The 23,886-nt window shown below is 47.4% G+C and overlaps 1 protein-coding gene across 5 annotated transcripts in view; it reads left to right on the top strand.

Moving 5' to 3' along the window:
- NTN5 (netrin 5) overlaps positions 1-23,886 on the top strand; it is a 533,395-nt gene that overhangs the window by 305,127 nt on the left and 204,382 nt on the right. For all 5 annotated transcript variants that reach the window (XM_072110515.1, XM_072110514.1, XM_072110511.1 and 2 more), the window contains one exon: positions 19,616-20,628. In XM_072110515.1, coding sequence (XP_071966616.1) covers positions 19,647-20,628 — 982 coding nt within the window. In that variant the 5' untranslated portion in view covers positions 19,616-19,646. The remainder of the gene's footprint in view (positions 1-19,615; positions 20,629-23,886) is intronic.

The raw sequence follows: 23,886 nt of genomic DNA, 5'->3' as shown, positions 1-23,886 counted from the left end.
ATGATAAGAGTGTGGAGGTGGCGGCAGCAAAAGCAGCAGCAGGAGCCCACAGGTGGCAGCAACATGGTGGCAGTACCAGGGAAAGCCACAGAGTGGCCCAATGACAGAGTGCGGAGGTGGCGGCGGCAGCAGGAGCCCACATAGCCCACAGCAGAGGAGGCCACATTGTGGCACAATGACGAAGTTTGAAATGAATTACAAGTTGAAATTTTCTATTTAACTTTGAATTTGAAGATTTGAGATGCTACATCCATATTACAGTTTTCCTGAAAATATCAGGTCTTTGCCAAAAACTGCAAAGGTGGCACCAGCAGCATAAAGTCAGAGGTGTGGAGGTGGCATCAGCAGCAGCAGGAGCCCACAGAGTGGCACAATGATATAGTGTGGAGTTGGCGTCAGCAGCAGCAGTAGGAGCCCACAGAGTGGCACAATGATATAGTGTGCATGTGGCGTCAGCAGCAGCAGCAGGAGCCCACAGAGTGGCACAACGATTTAGTGCGGAGGTGGCGTCAGCAGCAGCAGCAGGAGCCCACAGAGTGGCACAATGATATAGTGTGCAGGTGGCATCAGCAACAGCAGGAGCCCACATAGTGGCACAACGATTTAGTGCAGAGGTGGTGTCAGCAGCAGCAGGAGCCCACAGATTGGCACAATGATTTAATGTGGAGTTGGCGTCAGCAGCAGGAGCCCACAGAGTGGCACAATGATTAGTGCGGAGATGGCATCAGTAGGAGCCCACAGATTGGAACAACGATTTAATGCAGAGGTGGTGTCAGCAGCAGCAGGAGCCCACAGAGTGGCACAATGATATAGTGTGGAGGTGGTGTGAGCAGTAGAAGGAGCCCAGAGAGTGGCACAATGATATAGTGCGAAGGTGGAGTCAGCAGCAGCAGGAGCCCACAGAGTGGCACAATGATATAGTGTGGAGTTGGCGTCAGCAGCAGCAGCAGGAGCCCACAGAGTGGCACAACGATTTAGTGCGGAGGTGGCATCAGCAGCAGCAGGAGCCCACAGAGTGGCACAATGATATAGTGTGCAGGTGGCATCAGCAACAGCAGGAGCCCACATAGTGACACAATGATTTAGTGCGGAAGTGGTGTCAGCAGCAGCAGGAGCCCACAGATTGGCACAATGATTTAGTGTGGAGTTGGCATCAGCAGCAGGAGCCCACAGAGTGGCACAATGATTAGTGCGGAGATGGCATCAGTAGGAGCCCACAGATTGGAGCAACGATTTAATGCAGAGGTGGTGTCAGCAGCCGCAGGAGCCCACAGAGTGGCACAATGATATAGTGTGGAGGTGGTGTGAACAGTAGAAGGAGCCCACAGAGTGGCACAATGATTTAGTGCGAAGGTGGCGTCAGCAGCAGCAGGAGACCACAGAGTGACACAATGATTTAGTGTGGAGATGGCATCAGTAGCAGTAGGAGCCCACAGAATGGCACAATGATTTAGTGTGGAGTTGGCGTCAGCAGCAGTAGCAGGAGCCCACAGAGTGGCATAATGATATAGTGTGGAGTTGGCATCAGCAGCAGCAGGAGCCCACAGAGTGGCACAATGATATAGTGTGGAGTTGGCGTCAGCAGCAGCAGGAGCCCACAGAGTGGCACAATGATTTGTGTGGAGATGGCAGGAGCAGGGGCCCACAGAGTGACACAAAGATATAGTATGGAGGTGGCGGACAATTCCAGTCCCTGGTAAAAATGGTAGGAGGCAAATGGCAGCAGATGTGTGGCATCAGGCTGGTGGCATCATCCAAATAATAGCAGTTTGTTAGAATCCAGCGTCATTTCTCAATGTTTGGGGGAGGCGTCATGGCTGATCTAATCTGATGCATAAGGCATTGGTGAGTAGAAATCCTGGCTGATCCAAGCCTGATTCATCTTGACAAAGGTCACTCTCTCCACATTATGGGTGGACAAGCGGGTTCTCCTTGGGGTAACGATGGCCCCCGCCGCACCTGCTCTGATGCCACACTACTGGCTGGGTAGGACAGCTTCTCTACTGCAAACTCTGCAAGTTGCAGCCACGCATCAAGCTTGGCTGCCCAGTTGTCCATAGGATCCTCATCCTGAGTTGCTAAAGTTCTGTCTAAGTAGGCCAGCACCTGCTGGTGCAGAGTCTGCTCCATGTCCTGCTGCTGCTGGTGGCAGCTACGCTCCTCACTAGGCAGGTGAAGGAAGTTGCTCAATAAGGAATCCAGACTTAAGCTGCTGCTGATGGAGCTTCTACTGCTCTTACCCCCCCCCCCCCAGCTCCCCACAGCAGGCGTGGCAGTAGCATGTGACCGATGACTGCCAGGAATCTCCTGGTCAGACCTGACAGAGGATGGACAATGGCGCACATAGGCAGCGGCCAACTGTGTGCACAGTATTTCTCTATAGCATGCCAGTTGTTCCTCCCTCTCAGCAGCTGGAAAAACTTCACCCATTTTTGACCGGGGGAGAGGGAGGAGAGCCAAAAGTCATCCCTACGCCGGATGTTGACTATTCGGCTGTCACTAGTTAGGCAAAGCAGCATGCTGAGGGACTCCCGGCCTCCATCTCCACTGTATACTGCCACGGTGCTTCTGGGTCATCTGCCTCATCTTCTACCTCCTCCGGATGCTCCTGTTCCTCCACTCTTGTCACCCGAGTGGAAAAACCACTGATTTCACCAGACTCTGCTTGTGTTTCAATGTCCTCCGCCAGTTCAGCCACCACCAGACTCATGTGGCCATGATATGTAGTCTCCACTTCTCCAGTGCCCAGACCAGAAAGATTTTGCAGCATGAGTTCCAGGACATGAAGCAGGGGATTGACGTTATTCATTCAGCAGTCCTGGCGACTGACAAATAACATGGCCTCTTCAAAGGGCCTGAGCAAACGGCAGGTGTTACGCATGAGCCACCAGTGGCTGACATCAAAGTTACACCGGAGAGTACTCCATTCTGCTTGCATCATCAAAAAATCATTAATGGCTTTTCTCTGTTCGATACAAGTGGTCTAATCCCTCCTCGGTGCAGCACGGACACCATGTTCCTCCCATTGTGTGTCAACATGGCTCCGATTTTTAGTTGTTGCGGAGAAAGCCACACATTCATTTCTTGTTTCCTGACATGGAGCAGTTCCTCTCCTGTGTGACTTTGTTCGCCCAGGCAAACCAGGTGTAGGACTGCGATGTGCCCTGCACATGTGGTATGATGTGGCAGCACTTGTTGAGGGTGAGGTGGTGGTGGAGAAATAGGTGGGGGAGGCGGACACTGGCGCAGGAGCAGCAGTTTGACAACATGGAGGAGAAAGCGGCATCTCTTTTGGAAGTTGTTGGTGAGGCTGGGTGGGAAGCACATCACCCAGTGGGCTGTAAAGGACATGTACTGGCCCTGACCGCAGTTACAGCTCCACACATCCACGCTGCCGTGCACCTTGGAAGAAACTGATAAGTTCAAGGACTGGCCCATGGTGAAAGGCTGGCAGTGCCTTTTTGGAAAAAAAATTGCGGCTTGGAACTCTTCACCTCGGTTCGGCACAAGCCATTAGTTCTCTGAAGAGTGCAGAGTCCACGACTTGGAAAGGGAGGGACTGCAGTACCAACAACTTGGACAAAAGCATGGTCAGCTTCTGCACCTTAGGATGGCTGGACGCATATCGTTGTCTCTTTGCAGGAGCATATGGACCGGGAGATGATGTCAAAGACAAACGGCTCCCTTTGGCAGAGGTGCTGGAGCCTTGACTGGTTGAAATGGTATGTGTGCCACAAGGTTCTGTTGCTGCGGTGGCAAGATGGGCCTTGATGAGGGGTGGGTGGTGAACTGTTTGTTGTCTGTGTGTTTGTACCTTTTCTTCTTTTTCTTCTCCTTCTGGCCAGCAAACCTTTGTCTCTGTCCACTATTGTTTCAACAGACAAACCAGTTCAGCAGTCACCACTCAGCATTACCTGATCTTACCTGTGTGTGTGCAAAACCTGAGCAGAGGGTGAGCTGGGGTTATATAGCCTGTACCTGATTACTGCCAGGTATGCAGAGCTGGAGCCATGCGGTTTATGTTTGTATTTCTTACTTTGGTTACTTTGTGTATATTGTAAACTCCCCTTTATTTTTATATTGTGTATTATACTGTATTGTGATGTTATTTATATTAAGAAATATATTTGTGTGTGATGTTTGTTGTTAAAGGTGCAACCCAGGGGTGTATCCCTTGACTCAAGGGAAATAGTTGGGTATTTAATGACACCTGTGTGTACATGGATTGTCTCTAGGTCAGAGTGTCTGATCTGACCACAGGGGAGCTGCTTGTTCTAAGGTAGCTGCAACCTGACCCCTGAATTATCTGCATTTTTGTTCTGTACATTTTATTTTTGTGCAAATAAATGCAAGCCTTTTCTTTGGACCTGAAGCCTGAGTAAAGATTTCTTTTTTTTAACGGCCAGAAGACCCCACATCTCAACAGGCCTTCACATCTGTTCCACATTTCTCCCAGGCCATTGGATGGTGACGCTGCATGTGTTGACACAGGACCGTGGTGCGAACGTTAGGGCCATGGCCACGCTTCACTTTCTGCCCGGAGATTCTATATATACACACACTCCGCTCCCCTGGTGTCTTAATAAAAAAATTGCCGCACCGCCGAGGTGGTGATTTTACTGCCAACACTCTACACTGAGCGACTACTAACATCGCTGCCTCACTGAGCCCCTGTACCACTGCTTACTTTTTTTTATATATAATTGTCTTTTTATTGATTTTAAGTCTTAACAATACACAAATCATTGAAACATGGAGTGCATACACTGGTAGAGATAGCAATTATTTTTTCAATTCACAGTTAAGGGCTCAAGGCGTGGCATTCCGTTAACATTTCTTTATTAGATAAACATCATACAATTCAACATAAATCCTGGGGTACAAAAGTTCCCCCATCAACCAGTATAAATGACAAGACAAGGGAAAGACACATAAGGAAAGGAGGGGGATGGGGGGAATGGCAGGTACCATTAGCTGTTCTCATATACTCAGCTCGAATGAGTGTATGACACTTTACGTGTCCTTAATTGTCCTTATTCCTCCAGAAGTCATCCCATGGGACCCATAGTAAGTTGAAATGCTCTAATTTGTTATTTAGGATGGCTGTTAAGCGTTCCATGGTACGTACCTCTAGGACCCGGGCACTAAAATCTGTTCGGGAGGGGGAGGTCGCTTGTTTCCATTTCGAGGATATGAGACATTTTGCAGCTGTGAGGAGGTGTAGGAGTAATAGTAATAGAGTAATAGAGTCGGAGGGGTAATATTCAAGAGATAGGTACCAGGGTCTAGGGGAACCTCACAACCTAATACTCGTCCTATGATGGAGCTTACAGATCGCCAGTAACCCTGTATCCTAGGGCATCCCCAAAAAATGTGGGGAATATCCGCCTCTCGGGTTCCACATCTCCAGCAGGCATCACTGGTGGCAGGGTAAATTCTGTGTAGTATAGCTGGGGTGTGATACCACCACATTAATATTTTATATTGGTTCTCTTTAAACTGTGCACATTGTGACGAATTGGCTGCTTTCTCCCAGACCCCCTTCCACACCGAGGGCGGCATATCCTTGCTCAGAAATCTCTCCCACTTTCATGTCTGGGGTGAGTGCCAGGGTGGGGGTCGCTCAATATGGCATATTTAGCCGAAATAAGACCCTTCGTACCCGGTCCTTCTTTGCAAAGTATTTCAAACGGAGTAGGCTGTGACACCACGGGAGAGTTGTATAGGGAGAGATGGTATGATTTGATCTGTAGGTAGCTGTAGTGGGCGGTTAGGGGAAGTGAGAATTTATTTCTCAGATAAGAAAAACTCCATAGTTCCCGATTGCTATAATCTGCTACTTCCGCAAAGCGGAATAGGCCTGCTGTGTGCCAGGGTCTTGTCATGGCTCCCGTGAGACTGGAGGGCAGTGCCGGGTTGTATAAAAAGGAAGTTATGGGAGATTGTTCAGAGCACAGTGGGAATTTTTGGGTACATTTTGACCAGACCGTCCTTCTATGGGACATGCGAAAAGTGATAATTTAAATTCCTTATCCCTCACCATGATTTCCTTTATGTTTGTCGATCTTCTGATGGCCGCTGCCAGGGGTTCTTTGCATAGCACGAGCAGCAGCGGGGACAGCGGGCATCCTTGCCTAGTTCCATTATGAATCTGAAAACGGGGTGATATCGAGTGGTGTAGTTTAATGGTCGCTGAGGGAGTGTTGTATAAACTCCCAATAGCCTGCATAAAGGGCCCTCTTAGGCCATAGGTCTGCAGGGTTCGAAACATAAATGAACAACCTAGGCGGTCAAACGCTTTTTCTGCGTCGAGACTCAAAAGTACAGCCTCCGTCGCCGTTTTAACTACTTCAATGAGGTCTATTGTGCGCCTCGTATTGTCCCCCCCTTGTCTACATGGCACAAAACCCACCTGGTCCTTGTGAATTAGTTGTGGGAGCCATTGGATCTGTATATTTGCCAGGATTTTAGTAAAGAGTTTATAGTCTGTGTTTAGAAGCGCTATAGGTCTATAGTTGGAGCTTTCAGTATGGTCCTTATGGGGTTTGGGGATTAGAGTGTGTCATATTAGAGGAGTGTGTCATATTTCCTGGAAATGGGGATCCCTCCAGGAAAGAATTAAACAGTGGGAGCAGGTAAGGGAGTAGGATACGTCTGGTAGTATAAATAGGTTAGGTCATCCGGCCCAGGTGTCTTATCCCCCGGTAGTGTCTTCAGGTTGTCCGTTATCTCCTCCGCCTCAATGGAGGCATTTAGCGCCACAATCGCACTATTTCCCAGCTCTGTAGGAAGGCATCCAAGCGAGCATCTCTTAAGGTCTGGTTGACCGGTAGGGTGTTGGGCAAGTGGTATAGTTTAGAATAATATTTATGAAAAATGTCTGCTACTTCTTTGGGATCATAAGTAAGTGACCCGTCCGCACGTTTAAGGGAGTGCGCTTGAGTTTAGGTCCCTAAGTTGCCGCGCTAGAATAGTGTGGGCCTTATTCCCCCTCTCATAATACTTTTGTTTTGAATACAGCAGTAGTTTTTCTGTACCGATCATTGCCAATTATTTTAGTTTGGCTCTTGTCTCCACTATTTGCTTGAGAGTAGCTCTAGAGGGGGATTTGGCTAACGCCTGCTCCAGCATGACAAGCCTGACACGGAGGGAAGACTCCTGCTGTATCCTATCTTTTTTCATGGCTGTGGCTAGGGATATGCACTGCCTGCGGACCATCTTTTTTTGGGCTTCCCATAACGCTGGCAGGGTGACATCTTTTTCATTAGACTAAAAAATTCTGTGATGGCCGAAGACAGCCCCTCCCGTTGCACTGGCTTTCTAATTAATGATTCATTTAAGCGCCAGTGGCAGGTCCAGGAAATCGAGAAATTGTCTGCAGTGTCTACCGTCAATGAGCATGGTCTGACCAAGTAATGGGGCCTAAATCAGATTTTCTCATCACCCGGAGGAGTTGTATCGTGCCAAAAAAATAATCTATTCTTGTATGTGTGCCGTGAGGTGGGGAGTAGAAGGAGAATGTTCTGTCCCCTGGGTTATCTATCTATATATCTAATCCATAGGTCGTATAAGAGATGTAAGCGAAGGAGCTTGCAAAATTCTCTGGTCATAGATAGTAGCGCTGGGGGCGGGGGGTTGCCGCCAACTGCCAGTCTGTCTGTGCTGAGAAGGGTACATTGAAATCCCCTCTCACTAGCTGTGCTGCTTTAGGTAGCACTGCTAAGCGGTTGAGTACTCGTTTTATAAATCAAATTTGTACTTTATTGGGGGCGTAAACATTGCAGAGCGTGAGCGGCATGCCCTGTAGAGTGCCTTGTACAATAAGATACCGCTCCTCTGGTTCAGGGATTACATTTGTCACTTGAATCCCCCCGAGGGGATTACATTTGTCACTTGAATCCCCCCGAGAAAAGGCGGTCAGGATTGCTACACCGTTCTTTTTCCTCTCCCTTGATGCCACATAAGAATTTGGGTAACTCCCTTTAGGGAAAGCGCAGGAGCCTGACGCATCAAAATGGGTCTTCTGTAGAAAGGGCAAACAGATGGTCTCGCTGTAACAGCTCTGATCCGGTGATTCCAAGCTATCACCTAATTATGCTCTGTTTTCAGTGCTTAGGTGAAGGGTGCCTCCTTTTCCATTTCACTGATGTCAACTCCTGAGGGAGCGCTGGTGGTGGGGGAGTAATTTCCCAATCTGGAATGTCGGGGTTGTCAATTCCTAGGGCCTTGCAGAAGTCAGGCAGTTCAGCATAGGTGTGAAGTGGAAACGTTTGACCATTTTGAATGGCTGGGAGGGCAAACGGAAAGCCCCATCTATATGGAATATTGTGATCTCTTAGTTGCAGTAGCCGTTTTAGCTGGTGGCGTTTGTGCAGAGTGATCCAGAAGAGGTCAGCAAAGACCTGTATAGGGGTGCCCTTATATGACAAAGAGTCCAGCTTTCAGGTTTTTAGCATGATTTTCTCCTTCAGCTCATAGTCTGTGACACAGCAAATTATGTCTCTAGGTCTGGTAGCGGATCCATTAGCTCCTAGCGCTCGATGGGCCCTGTCCATTTTGATTTTATGTGAATCCGGCTTGCCCAGGATGTTGGTAAAGATAGTTTCCAGGACCTCCTTTCACCTCCTCTTGGCCTTTTGGATCTGGAACTCCCCGGACTCTGATGTTGTTACGTCTACCCCGGTTATCTAGGTCCTCAATATGACGGCTCATGTCTCGTATGGCGCAGGCTTAATCAGCCACTGAGTCTCGTAGCTGGGACACATAAGATCTGGTATCATCATGGGCCAGCTCCAGACACTCCCTCTATCCACTTGGGACCGCAGGTATGCCCTGACCGAGTTTAGCTCAGTCCGGAAGTCCTTGAAATCATTTTTAGTAGGTAGACTTCGAAGCTGAGTTTGTAACTCAGCAGAGAGGAATGCAGGAGTTGTAGGTGATGAGGTTTCAGAGATCACTGGACTATGGGGGGAATCCCACGGGTCCTGCGCCGTCAGCAGGCCTGTAATAGAAGAGGTCATGCCCAGATCCTCATGTGGGGGGGCTGCCTGGTTCTCCGGGGGATTAGTGTGGGTCTGCCTCTCATGGGGCATTGTTGGGCTTCTCTTAGACTGCCGCTGGGGCAGAGAAGCCTGAGGGGTTGGCATGTGCTGCTGGTGGCCACCTTGCACAATAGAGGAGTAAGTGCCTCTAGAGGAGGCTGTTGTGTCGCTCAGCCCAGTCTGAGCTGTATGATGAGCGGCAGGGCTCAGCGATTGCTGTGGGGAGGCTGTGGAGGAGGCACCAAGGTCCGGGTCCCGCTCTAATGGCGCTTTCTGGGAGGCCGGGGGAGGGGTAGTGAAGTGGCGGGCGGCAAAGGCTGTGAGACCCTGCTTACCGGATCGCTCGCACAGTGTCGCCGGCTGGTAGCTATGTCCAGGAGTCTGGTGTCCGAGCGCTGTTCCGCTGTTGCTCCCTTGCTGCGGCCGCTCTGACCCTGCTTCTGCCTCGGGGTTGTGGAGCTGTGGGTTTGAGGTGGGGAGACATGTGCCCTTGCCGGGGCCCTGGAGTGGCCGGTCAGGAAGCGATCCATGCCGGGACGGTCGGGTAGGGCTGCTGGGTATGACACCTGACGACTTCTCCTCCCTGTTTGACCGATCTGGGACACGGGTATCTGTGCTAATGGCGCTTCGGGTGAGTACCGGGAGAGGGAGCTCTCAGACGTCCATCTTCCTGCAGTGCTAGGACACGCCCCCCCCCCCACTGCTTGCTTTGACCTCCAAAGCGGGGTTTGTACCATATAGCCCCCGTGGTCACACTTCTGCCACGCTGCTGACTCACGGCCACAGTAGCAACTGGCTGCCTGCTCTGCTGCCTAATGTGTAAGCCGACACTCTCAAGCGCGATTGGCTACATCATCGTCAATTTGCATTTCCCTGTCACTGCTACTCTCCTCAACAGTGTCACTATGCACAGCCTGCCTACTGCATGAAGCAGAGGATGTCTGCACCATATTTTCAGTGCCAAGCAGCTGACTGTCCTCAAACACTTCATCCTCGCTGAATAGTGGCACTGAGCCCAGACCACCTAGTAGCTCTCTGGCTCAGGGAAATGAACAGGACAGAGGCTGGTTGAGGACAGATGAGGGCAACTGACCTGCTCCTGGGCAATGCCAACTAATTGTTGTATCTGATGAACCCTGGGATTTTCAGATGTTATATTTGAGGAATTGGGTGACTTAGTCAACCAATCAATAACCTTTGGGTTGTTCATTTACCCACTGCCGCTAGATGACAACAGCAGTTCTGGCCTCACAGCGTCACCCCTGCTGCGACGTCCTCCTAACTGTGCTGCGACTTCTGCTGCTCCACCTTCCACATTTCTATCTGACATAGTGGTTAATCAACTACGTGTATTTGACACTTATTTGTTGCTCTCAAATTTAGCAACAAAAAAGTATTGGAATTTGGGTTATACAAATACCCCAAAACGGACACCCTGGGATTGGAGCAGAAATCAGTACAGAAAGTATGTGGATTTCACACTGATTTCTTCCTATTCATTTTAGAAACAAAAAAGAACAGCTATTTGTGGTATACAGAAGCACAAGAACTGACATCCTGGGATTGAAGCAGAAATCAGTACAGAAAGTATGTGGATTTCACTATGATTTCTTCCTATTCACTTCAGCAACAAAAAAGAACTGCTATTTTGGGTATACACAAGCACAAGAACTGACACTTTGGGATTGAAGCAGAAATCAGTACAGAAAGTATGTGGATTTCACAATAATTTCTTTCTATTCTCTTCAGCAACAAAAAAGAACTGCTATTTGGGGAATACACAAGCCCAAGAAATGATACCCTGGGATTGAAGCAGAATTCAGCACAGAAAGTATGTGGATTTCACACTGATTTCTTCCTATTCACTTCAGCAACAAAAAAGAACTGCTATTTGTGGAATACAGAAGCATATGAACTGACGTCCTGGGATTGAAGCAGAAATCAGTACAGAACGTATGTGGATTTCCCAATGATTTCTTCTTATTCACTTCAGCAACAAAAAAGAACTGCTATTTGTGGTATACAGAAGCACAAGAACTGACACCCTGGGATTGAAGCAGAAATCAGTACAGAACATATGTGGATTTCACACTGATTATATATACTGAGGGTATACAGATCCCTCCAAACGGACACCCTTGGAACAAAAATCACAACAGCACAGTACAGTAGAAGCAGCTTTACGCTACAGGCAGCACATGCAGTGTGACGTGAAAATTTGAAAATGATTGCCTCTTTTATAGTGTGTGTGACATCACATAAGCCTGCCGGTCGCTGATAGGCTTACAGGTCTGCACATGTGATAGAGGGTGTTCCTTTCTACTTCCCAGAGTTCTTCGCCCCATGTAACACATTGTACTCGCGCCTATTTTGGTAATAGAGGGAAAAAAAACTTAGTTCCCATGAATCACTGTAAACTTCGGTTAGAATTTCAGGAAAAATTTGATTAGTCACTAAGCCGAAGTTAGAATTGTTAGAATCGATTCCCCCATTTCAAACGTTGAGGGATGTAGTTTTTATAATGGGATTATTAACCCCTTAACGCTCTACGGCACAGAGGTATAGGGAATGTATGAAGAGGGCTCACGGGCTGAGTCCTCTTCATACAAAGGTGGGGGTTGTTGCATATTGCAGCAAACCCCCACCGCTAATAACCGCGGTCGGTGCTTGCACCGATCGCGGCTATTAACCTTTCCGTTGCATTTAAAAGACGGCAGCGCGCGGGCGCCGCCATCTTTATAACGATCGCCGCGCCCCCGAGCGTCATCGGGGGGCGTTGATTGGTTGCCATGGTAGCCTCGGGTCTTCGTTTGACCCGAAGCTATCTGGCTTCTGCAGATTCGTTACAATGAGCCAGTGGCTCATTGTAATGAATGAGCTGCAAAAATGCCATATATTGCAATACAGAAGTATTGCAGTATATGGTAGGAGCGATCTGACCATGTACCCTAGATGGTCTAAGAAATAGTGGAAAAAAAAAGAAAAAAAAAACTTTAAAAAATAAAAAAAATTAATAAAATATTAAAAATTCAAATCACTCCCCTTTCCCTAGAACTGATATAAAACATAATAAACAGTAAAGGTATCGCCGCGTCCCAAAATGACCGATCTATCAAAATATAAAAACAGATGGCCGGCGGTGACCTCTGAGGCGGGAAATGGCACCCAAATGTCCGAAATGTGACTTTTACACTGTTAGGATCAGTGGATCCTCTGGACCACCGCGGGAGATGTAACTAGCCAACACCCGGAACCGGAGCCCAGCGGCACCTGGTATTCACCAGAGCCCGCCGCAAAGCGGGTTGGACTTGCTGCGGCAGGATACCACTAGGTCGTTCCCAGGTGTGACTAGCCCACGATGGCAGCCGAGGTCGAGGTACCTTAGCGGATGACAATCTCGTAGACAGGTCCGGGCACAGGGTCAGGGCAGGCGGCAGAGATGCAACGTCAGGTCCAAGTCCGGGGTCAGCAACGGGAGGTCAGGCAGGTGGGAACGGGAACACAGGCACACGGAACACAGCAACACGGAGGAACTCAGGTAACACAGGACTCAGGAGCGGGAACACACAGGAATACACAGGAATACACAGGAACGCAGGAATACTCGCTTGGAAGCTTTCTCTAAGGCTATGAGGCACAAAGATCCGGCAAGGAACACAGGAAGAGGCAGATTCTTAAAGGTGAGGTGTTCAGCCAGTGCACCAATTAGCGGTGTGCTGGCCCTTTAAATTTTTGGCCGGAGCCACGCGCGCGCCCTAGGAGGCGGGGACGCGCGCGCACGGCAGTCCGAGGAAGCGCAGGAGCCGGGAGAGGTAAGAGACACCGGGCAGCAGCGGGGGCACATGCAGGAGCACGGATGAGAAAACGTTGGAGCAGGCTCTTGTCCAGGATGTTATCCTCTGGCTCCCAGGATCTCTCCTCAGGACCAAATCCTTTCCAGTCTACCAGAAACAACCGTCTACCTCTCACAGTCTTAGTATCCAGGATCTCTTTCACCTCGAAGACATCGGTGGAATCAGCTTGTGGTGCCGGAGGAGGAGTAATTTGTCGGTTGAAGCGGTTGAAGATAACTGGCTTAAGGAGAGAAACGTGGAAAGAATTAGGAATGCGCATGCTGGGAGGCAGACGCAACTTGTAAGCCACCGGGTTGATGCGGCCGAGAATTTCAAATGGACCCAAGAACCGAGGTCCCAATTTATAGCTCGGGATCTTCAGCCGAACATACTTGGCGGACAGCCAAACCTTGTCACCAGGAGCTAAAACAGGGAATGGTCGGCGTCTTTTGTCTGCTTGACGCTTGGTCTGGGCTGTAGCTCGGAGCAATGAGGTGTGGACTTGCTCCCAGATGGCTTTCAGATCACGTACCAGGTCCTCCACAGCAGGAACATCTGCAGACGTAGGTAACGGAAGAGGAGGCCGAGGATGCAGTCCATAGTTAATAAAAAAGGGAGCAGAACCCGGCAGAAGTGGAGTCCAGGGAATTGTAAGAGAACTCCGCCCATGGTAGAAGAGATGCCCAGTCGTCCTGACGGGCAGAGACGAAATGGCGGAGATAGCAACCTAAAGTCTGATTCACCCTCTCCACTTGGCCGTTAGTCTGTGGGTGATAGGCAGAAGAGAAGTCCAAGTTCACCTGCAACTGGTTGCACAAAGATCTCCAGAATTTGGACACAAACTGAACTCCTCGATCCGAGACGATGTGCTGAGGGAGACCATGAAGCCGGAAAATATGCTGGAAGAAGAGGCTGGCGAGACGTGGAGCAGAAGGCAAACCTGGTAGAGGGACAAAGTGAGACATCTTCGAAAAGCGGTCAGTCACCACCCAGATAACGGTGTTGCCAGAAGATGGCGGTAGATCCGTAACAAAGTCCATAGCCACATGAGACCATGGGCTGGTAGGCACGGGTAACGGCAACAGAAGACCAGCAGGTTTAAGTCGTGAAGGCTTGTTGCGGGCACAAGAGGCACAGGAACCCACAAAATCCCGAACGTCCTTGACCAAATCAGGCCACCAGTAGAATCGGGAAATTAAGGCCACAGAGCGCTGCACCCCAGGGTGCCCAGCCACACGAGAAGAATGTCCCCAGGTCAGAATCCTCTTTCGGAGACCAGGTCGCACATAAGTCTTGCCGGGAGGCAGCTGCCGGAGGTCCACCGGCGCGGCAAGCACAAGTCTCTCTGGAGGAACAATATGCCTCGGAGCAGAGTCCTCCCCCATAACATCAGAAGCACGGGACAAGGCGTCAGCCTTGATGTTTTTCTCTGCAGGGCGAAAATGGATTCGGAAGTCAAAGCGAGAAAAGAAGAGGGACCACCGGGCTTGACGTGGATTCAAACGCTGAGCCGTCTGAAGGTACTGAAGGTTTTTGTGGTCCGTGAAAATGCTGACTGGAAATCGGGCTCCCTCCAGCAGATGACGCCACTCTTCCAAAGCCAGCTTGATGGCTAGAAGCTCCCGATCTCCAATGGAATAATTTCTCTCCGTGGAGGAGAAGGTTTTGGAGAAGAAACCACAAGTGAGTGTTCGTCCCCTGGGACCCTTCTGGGTAAGGACTGCCCCAGCACCCACGGAGGAGGCATCAACCTCCACCAGGAACGGCTTTTCAGTATCCGGTCGGGTAAGGACTGAAGCGGAGGAAAAAGCTGTTTTTAATTTCGTGAAGGCTTCTTCTGCTGCTGGTGGCCAGACACGGGGATTAGCACCCTTTTTCGTAAGCGCCACCATTGGCGCGACCAGAGATGAGAAGTGTGGGATAAATTGCCTATAATAATTAGCAAAGCCCAGAAATCTTTGTATAGCTCGCAGTCCCACTGGGCGTGGCCACTGAAGAACCGCAGATAACTTGGCAGGATCCATTTGCAAACCCCTATCAGAAATTATGTAGCCGAGGAATGGAAGGCTCCTCTGATGAAAGTGGCACTTCTCCAGCTTGGCATAGAGGTGGTTTGTCCTGAGGCGGCTAAGAACCTCCCGTACATGAGACTGGTGGGACTCCAGATTGGCAGAATACACAAGGATGTCGTCCAGGTACACCACGACACAACTGTACAATAAGTCCCGGAAAATATCATTTACAAACTCCTGGAAAACTGCTGGCGCATTACAAAGTCCGAAGGGCATAACTAGATATTCAAAATGCCCATCACGGGTGTTAAAGGCGGTCTTCCACTCGTCACCCTTCCTGATGCGGATAAGGTTGTAGGCCCCACAAAGATCCAATTTGGAAAAAATTCTTGCACCCCGCAGACGATCAAATAGCTCCGTGATAAGCGGCAAAGGATAGCGGTTCTTAACGGTGACCTTGTTAAGACCGCGATAGTCTATACAGGGGCGGAGGGAGCCATCTTTTTTTGTGACAAAAACGAAACCAGCACCAGCTGGTGAGGAGGATTTGCGGATGAAACCTCTTTGCAGATTTTCCTTAACATATTCCGACATTGCGGCAGTCTCAGGAACCGAGAGCGGATACACACGACCCCGTGGTGGAGAAGATCCAGGCAGCAGATCAATGGGGCAATCATAGGGACGATGTGGAGGAAGGATCTCGGCTTGTTTTTTAGAAAACACGTCTGCAAAGTCCCGGTACGGAGCTGGAAGACCCTCCAGGGGCTTGGGAGACAAGGTAGCAGTCCTGACAGGAAGCGGATGTGGAACCGTCATGCAGCGTGAGGGGCAATCCGGACCCCAACGGAGAATCTCCCCAGAAGACCAGTCCAGAACAGGGGCATGATGCTGCAACCAGGGGAGACCCAGCAGGAGAGTGGAAGTGCACTGTGGCAGCACAAAAAAGGAGAGTCTCTCTTTATGCAATGCACCAACTTGAAGGAGCAGGGGTTCAGTGCGAAACCAGATAGGCACGGAGAGAATCTGGCCACTGACTGAGGCAATGGACAAGGGCTTCTCAAGACGAACCACCGGGAAGTGATGCAGGGCGACCAGTGCAGCATCTACAAAGTTCGCTGTGGAGCCCGAATCCAGGAAAGCAGAAACCTGGACCGGAGTACCGGTGCCAATGCTGAGGAGTACAGGGAGAATCAAGCGTGGAGAAGCTTTATTCACACCTAGGGACGCTTCTCCTGAGAAGCCTAGGTGCTGGCGTTTCCCGGGCGTTGGGGACGTACAGGGCAAGTCCCGACGAAGTGCTGTGGGCTGGCACAATACATGCACAAGTTCTCCTGACGTCGTCTGGAACGCTCTTGTAGAGTGAGCCGGGTTCGGTCAACCTGCATGGGTTCCTCAACAGAAGATTCAGGCGGGACCTGGAGCGGCTTTTGGAAGACTGGCGCCAGGCGAGGAATGCGTCTAACACGGCCTTGGGGATACTCGGATCGTAGTTCCTCAGCTCGCTCCTTAAACCGGACATCAATTCGAGTGGCCAAGGTGATGAGGTCACTCAGAGTAGATGGAAGATCCCAAGCTGCCAGTGCGTCCTTGACCTGCGCAGAGAGCCCTTTCTTAAATGTAGCGATGAGGGCTGCATCGTTCCAAGCCAGTTCTGAAGCCAGGGTGCGGAATTGAACTGCGTACTCTCCCACCGATGAGTTGCCCTGACGCAAGTTCAACAATGCAGACTCCGCAGAGGAGGCTCGTGCTGGTTCCTCGAAGACTGACCGGAACTCTGACAGAAACGCAGTGAGGCTAGACACAACCGGGTCATCTCTGTCCCAAAGCGGAGTAGCCCAGGCCAGGGCTTTCCCGGAAAGAAGGCTGAGGACAAATGCCACCTTGGACCGCTCTGTGGCAAATTGCGACGGCATGAGTTCTATGTGCAAGGAGCACTGGGTGATGAAGCCCCTGCACATCTTAGGATCTCCATCATACTTGCCGGGCAAAGAGAGGCGTAGCCTGGGTTCAGCAGCAGGATGATAAGCCGGGGTAGCAGGGGTCGCAGCGGCCGCTTGTGGAGACTGTTGCTGATGTTGGGTAGCAAGTAGTTGTTGTAGCATGGCGGTGACTTGCTCTAGCTGATTCCGCTGTGCTGCAATCTGCTGGGACTGGTGGATCACGATGGTGGCGAGATCAGGCTGACTGGGAGAAGAAGCCTCGGCGGGATCCATGGCCGGATCTTACTGTTAGGATCAGTGGATCCTCTGGACCACCGCGGGAGATGTAACTAGCCAACACCCGGAACCGGAGCCCAGCGGCACCTGGTATTCACCAGAGCCCGCCGCAAAGCGGGTTGGACTTGCTGCGGCAGGATACCACTAGGTCGTTCCCAGGTGTGACTAGCCCACGGTGGCAGCCGAGGTCGAGGTACCTTAGCGGATGACAATCTCGTAGACAGGTCCGGGCACAGGGTCAGGGCAGGCGGCAGAGATGCAACGTCAGGTCCAAGTCCGGGGTCAGCAACGGGAGGTCAGGCAGGTGGGAACGGGAACACAGGCACACGGAACACAGCAACACGGAGGAACTCAGGTAACACAGGACTCAGGAGCGGGAACACACAGGAATACACAGGAACGCAGGAATACTCGCTTGGAAGCTTTCTCTAAGGCTATGAGGCACAAAGATCCGGCAAGGAACACAGGAAGAGGCAGATTCTTAAAGGTGAGGTGTTCAGCCAGTGCACCAATTAGCGGTGCGCTGGCCCTTTAAATTTTTGGCCGGAGCCGTGCGCGCGCCCTAGGAGGCGGGGACGGGCGCGCACGGCAGTCCGAGGAAGCGCAGGAGCCGGGAGAGGTAAGAGACACCGGGCAGCAGCGGGGGCACATGCAGGAGCACGGATGCGCCCGCGATCCGTGACAGGGATCGCGGGAGCACCCGTGACATACACCTTTTCACATCACATAAAAAATGAAATAAAAAATGATCAAAATGTCACACAGACCTCAAAATGGTAGCAATGAAAACGTCAGCTCATTTCGCAAAAAATTGCACCTCACACAGCTCCGTGCGCCAAAGTATGAAAAAGTTATTAGCGTCACACATTCGTTTAATTTTTGAAAATGTATTAAAACACAATAAAACCTATATAAATTTGGTATCACTGTGATCGCACCGAACCAAAGAATAAAGCTGAGGTGTTATTTTGAGTGCACAGTCAAAGTCGAAAAAACTGAGCCCACAAGAACGTGACATGCGTTTTTTTTTTCAATTTTTCCACATTTGGAATTTTTTTTCAGCTTCACAATACACGGTATGTTAAAATAAATAACAATACGGGAAAGTAAAATTTGTTACGCACAAAATAAACCCTCACACAGGTCTGTACACATAAAAATGAAAAAGTTATGGATTTTTGAAGGTGGAGAGCGAGAAATCAGCGGAAAAACCCTGCGTCCTTAAGGGGTTAATGGGATTATACTATTATTAACACCTCTCTAAGTAGCTTGAAATCTGAGCAGGTCCCTCAAAAGTCTCATTTTGTGTTTTTTATGAAAATTTGAAAAATCACACCTTAAGCCCCTACAAAAATGAGAGAATGCATAAAAAACCATGTCAACATAAAGCAGACATGCTATAACTGTTAGTTATCAAGTGATTTTGCTATTATGACCATGTATTGAAAAAGTAGAACATTTAGAATTTCGAAAAATTGAGAATTTTAACCAAATATCTGTTTTTTCATAAATAAACGCAAAACATACCACCAAAATTTTTCAACTAACATGAAGTACAAAGTGTCACTTGGATATGTTATACGGTTCCAAAGTTATTACCGCTTATAATGACACGTCAGATTTGAAAAAATGAGCAGTGTCATGAAGATGAAAAGTGCAGTAAGAGGTAAGAAGTAAGTAGGCCAACTTCAGGGAAAACTATGATACATCCCCCTATGGGTCCACAAAAAATTAGATGATAAGACAGAGGCTTAGAAACCAGGTGTTATGTTTTATATCCAATCTTGAAGATTCAATTTTTTTGCCAGTGAAGTAAAAATACTGGAGCAAAATGGAGACAAAAGAATGCACATTTTCAGTGAAATGCATGCGTTCTGGAGTGAGTACCAGGTGTTTTGCATTATTCACGTGCAAAACACCTGGTGCCATTCCAGAACATATGCATTTAAGTTAAAATGCATATGCATATGGCAAAGCTCCTCCCATTGCAGTGTATGATGCAGCCAGAATGTATAAAAAAACACTTTTGAACATAGCCTCAATATTAACTCTGTAAATACTGTTAACACTATGCAATTAGACACAGGTGTTTCAAAATAAAGCTTACAGAATATGTTGTTTACATTTTAATTGTCTCAGATCACTAGCAGATCAAAAATATAGTAATTAGTAGCCAATCTCACCACAGATATTGTCGCATTCCTGTAATTGTGCCCTCATTCATAGTTTCCCTTTGATTGTTCATTAATGTAATTTCTTAACTAAATCTTCCCCATGTGGTTTTAGAGGATATTTCATACACTACAGCAAAAGTTTTTAAAAAAAAGTTATGGTTGAAGATCTGTGCACTCCTATGTCAGTAACTCCTGGTCTTAAACCATAAGATATATATTAGGGTAGTGAAAATTCATAGGTATGAATTGTGTTTTACAGTTATTTTCATATACACTCATGTATGAATGTCAGTTTTAAATATATTTGTCATGCAAAATGATTCTTTTTTTTTCTCGAAGGTAATGTTTACAGCATCTTGAGAGCTCTGTCATGCCTCGACTTGAGTGGAGTTTATTTCCTTTTTATATCATCTTCTTGCTGTGCCCAGTATCCAAGAATAAGCTGAATAATACAAACTATGGGGGTTTTCATCATGGCCCATGTTATGATACCAAACAGAGACCAAAATATTGTATTCCAGATTTGATCAATGTTGCTCTTGGCAAAGAGGTAACTACATCCAGTACTTGTGGACATACACTCCAAAAACTGTGCAATTTTGTAGATGCTACAAATATAACATCACAACAATGTCAGTTATGTGATCAGAAGAAGACTGAAACTTCTTATCCACCATCATACATGACTGATACAGATGCACAAACATGCTGGAAGTCAGAAAGCGGTATAACCTATCCACGGAATGTTACACTGACTTTACCTCTTGGACAGAGATTTGAGTTAGTTTATGTCAGCTTGCGTTTCTGCTCTCCTCGTCCTGATTCTATGGCAATCCATAAATCTATGGACTATGGTAAAACATGGATTCCTTTCCAATTTTATTCAACGCAATGTCGTCGGATTTATGATCAAACAACTGTCAGTGCTATCACGAAACCCATGCAGCATGAAGCCACCTGTACTAATTTTCAAACAGGAGTTAAACCCCTTACTAAAGGGCTCATTGCTTTTATGCCATTAGCAGGTCGCCCTTCTGCTAGAAGATTTGAATGCAGTCCTGTTCTGCAAGATTGGGTGACAGCTACAGATATCCGTGTAATCTTCAATCGTCTTCATCATGGGAAGAAAATGGGAATCCAGAGAAAGACTGCTTTCTATGGAGTGTCTGAATTTCAGGTTGGGGGAAGGTGTAAATGTAATGGCCATGCTTCTCGCTGTATATCTAGTAAAGAGGGATTTTTATGTGATTGTCAACATAATACCGTTGGTCCAGAATGTGATGCCTGCAAGCCATTTTACTATGACAAGCCATGGCAAAGAGCAACACCAAGCAATGCACATGAGTGTGTGGGTAAGTTTTTAAAAATACAGAAATATTTATTATTAATATTAATATTCATTTAAAATTAATTTGCACTCTTCACCCCATCTTGACAGAAAAATTTTTTACAGTAAATTTAGATATTTTTGATAGTTTAATATAAGTATTTGGACCCTTTGGTGAGAAACTCATATTTAACTCACATGCTGTCCATGTCCTCCTGATCCTCTTTGAGATGGTTCTACTCTTTCATTGGAGACCAGCTGTGTTTAATTAAACTGATTGAACTTGATTAGAAAGGCAAACACCTATCTACATATCAGAGCTCACATGCTCACATGCTTTGATTTGCACTGTGAGGTCTTGTATACACCGGTGTGTGCCTTTCCTAACCAGGAGAATCATGAGGTCTAAGGAACTGCCCAATGAGCTCAGAGACAAAATTGTGGCAAGGCATAGATTTGGTCAAGGTTACAAAAGAATTTTTGCAGCACTCAAGGTTCCTAAGAGCACAGTGGCCTCCATAATCCTTATTGGAAATTGGGACGATACCAACTCTTCCTCAACCATCCAGACAAAATAAGCAATTATGGGAGAAAAGCCTTGGTGAGAGAGGTAAAGAAGAACCCCAAGATCACTGTGACTGAGCTCCAGAGATGGAGTAGGGAGATGGAAGAAAGTTCTGCAAAGTCAACTAGGACTGCAGCCTTCCACCAGTCAGGGCATTATGGCAGAGTGTGCCAACGTAAGTCACTCCTCAGTGCAAGACATATGGAAGTCTGCATAAAGTTTAAAAAAAGCACATGAAGGTCTCCCCGACTATGAAAAATAAGATGAAGACTGAACTTTTAGTGTTAATTGTAAGGGATATGTGTGGAGAAAACCTGTCGCTGTTCATTACTTGCTAAATACAATCCCATCACCGAAACATGGTGGTGGTGGCAGGATCATGCTATGGGGGTGTTTTTTAGCTGCAGGGGCAGGATGACTGGTTACAATTCAAGGAAAGATGAATGGGCCAAGTATAGAGATATCCCGGATGAAAACATCTTCCAGATTGCAAGAGAGTGACCCTAATGACACAGCTAGAATCCTGACCTGAACCCAATTGAAAATGGCTGTCCACCAACATTTACCATCCAAACTTAAGGATTTGCAAGGAAGAAGGGCAGAGGATCCAGGCGTAATCCAGGTGCATCATTCCTGAGAAGACTTTTAGCTATACTTACTCAAAAGGGTGCTACTAAATACTGAGCAAAGGGTCTGAATACTTATGTGATATTTCAGTTGTTCTTGTTAAATTAATTAGAACAAGTATCTACATTTCAGTTTTTTTCTGTCAAGGGTGCAGAGTATACACTAATTATACACCAAGAATTTTTTTGATCTTACTATTTGGCAGCAATGAAACAAAGCTTGAAAAATTTAAGGGGTCTGAATACTTTCTGTGCACGCTGTAAGAAATACATTAATTTTTAATTAAAGGGCATTGAAAAGTGCTAATTCAATATGTTCTTCATCTGTTGAATACCAATGAGTTTCGACATTTCTGTCTTTCTGAGTTATCAGGAAGTAAATACCACTTGTTATGGAGATTGCATGTACCTTCCTAGCCCCTTTCTGACCTGGCCTTAGAAGGCTTTAGTCATTAGGACATTTTTAGCTAATTTTCCAACTTATTAGTCCAAGTTATTTTTTTTGTGCAAATCCTTCAAAATTTTAGCATCTTTCATTTTTTCAAAAAACATTAAAGGACCTTTTATAATTCTTGAGATTTTTGGGGCTACTATGGGAATGTTTTATTGTAGTGTAAAAAGGTTTTTTTTTTTTTTTAATTTACTGGGAAATATGTTTATTCCATAATATTTATTAATAATCTGTGTGCATAATTTACTGCTTTTATTTTCTCCACATGGTCGTCGGCTGTGTCTGATGGACTGGGAAATATGTTTATTCCGTAATATTTATTAATAGTGTGTTTAATTAACCACTTTTACTTTCTCCGGCTGTGTCTGCTCCTGGTGGGAGCAGGAGAAACTGCAGCAACTTCAAAAGATGTTGCTGCAAACATGGTTCCTGCAGATGCTTACATCTTAGTAAGAATTGAGTTAAAATAAATCTACCATCAAAATCAAGCATGATAAGACAAGGACACTTACTCATACATCCAGGCACCATGACTGTGGTATATCTGTGTTATCCATGGCTTCCTTTCTTCTAAAATCAACTGTTAAAATTACGCTAATGAGCCTAAGGGGTTACCCTAGCCTCACTGTGATCTGGCTTTACAGGTTGTTTCGCTGTCTTACCCTCCCAGCTGCTGTTTCTTTGGCTTCCTCCTTTGGCTTCTTCCTGACTACAATTCAGGAGGTGAACTGCGTAGCCCAAACAATAGAAGGTTTTCATTACCAACATATTGGAGGAGATATATCTGTCTACGCCAAAAGACTGCATTTGCACCTGAAATGCCACGCATCACATTTATGAAAAGTTTTAGATCATTTTAGGCTGTTTTTCAACTCTTGGAATAAGGTGGCATGTCTGTGCCAGAAATTACCCGTGAACCAGAATATTCAGTCTGTGTGTTCTTAGCACACGGTAGGCAGCCCCCACAATATAGGTAGCCTCCACATAAGCCTCATCAGTATATAGGCAGCCCCAACACATGCCAAGCTGTATATTGGTAGCCCCCACACATCCCCATCAGTAAATATGTATGCCCCATTAGTAGCACCCACACATGCCAATAGGTAGCACCCACACATGCCAAGCAGTATATTGGTAGCCACCACACATTCCCATTAGTATATTGGTAGCCCCCTCACATGCCCCATCAGTATTATAATAACTATAGCTTTATATGTAAAGAGCCAATATATTCCGAAGCGCTACACAAAGATTGCCAAATCAGTCCCTGTCCCCATGTGACTCAGAATCTAATCCACCTAACAGTATGTTTTGGAGTGTGGGAGAAAACCCACACAAACACAAAGAGAACATAAACTCTTTGCAGATGTTGACCTTTGGGCTTTAGTGCTAACCACTGAGCCACCGTGCTGTATATTGGTAGCTCCCACACATGCCAAGAAGAATAAAGGTAGACGCCACATAAGCCCCATCAGTATGTTGTTAGTCCTTGCACGTGCCCCATCAGTATATAAGTAGCCCCCACACATCCCCATCAGTATATAGGTAGCCCCCACACAGGCCCTATTAGTATATAGGTAGCCCCAGGTTCCCAGCACATGCTCTATAAGTATATAGATGGATAGGATCTTCTTCCTCAGG

This window comes from Engystomops pustulosus, chromosome 6 (assembly GCF_040894005.1).
Source record: "Engystomops pustulosus chromosome 6, aEngPut4.maternal, whole genome shotgun sequence".
Taxonomy (NCBI): domain Eukaryota; kingdom Metazoa; phylum Chordata; class Amphibia; order Anura; family Leptodactylidae; genus Engystomops; species Engystomops pustulosus.
The sequence above is the reverse complement of the archived record's forward strand: the minus strand, read 5'-3'. Positions and strand labels throughout refer to the sequence as shown.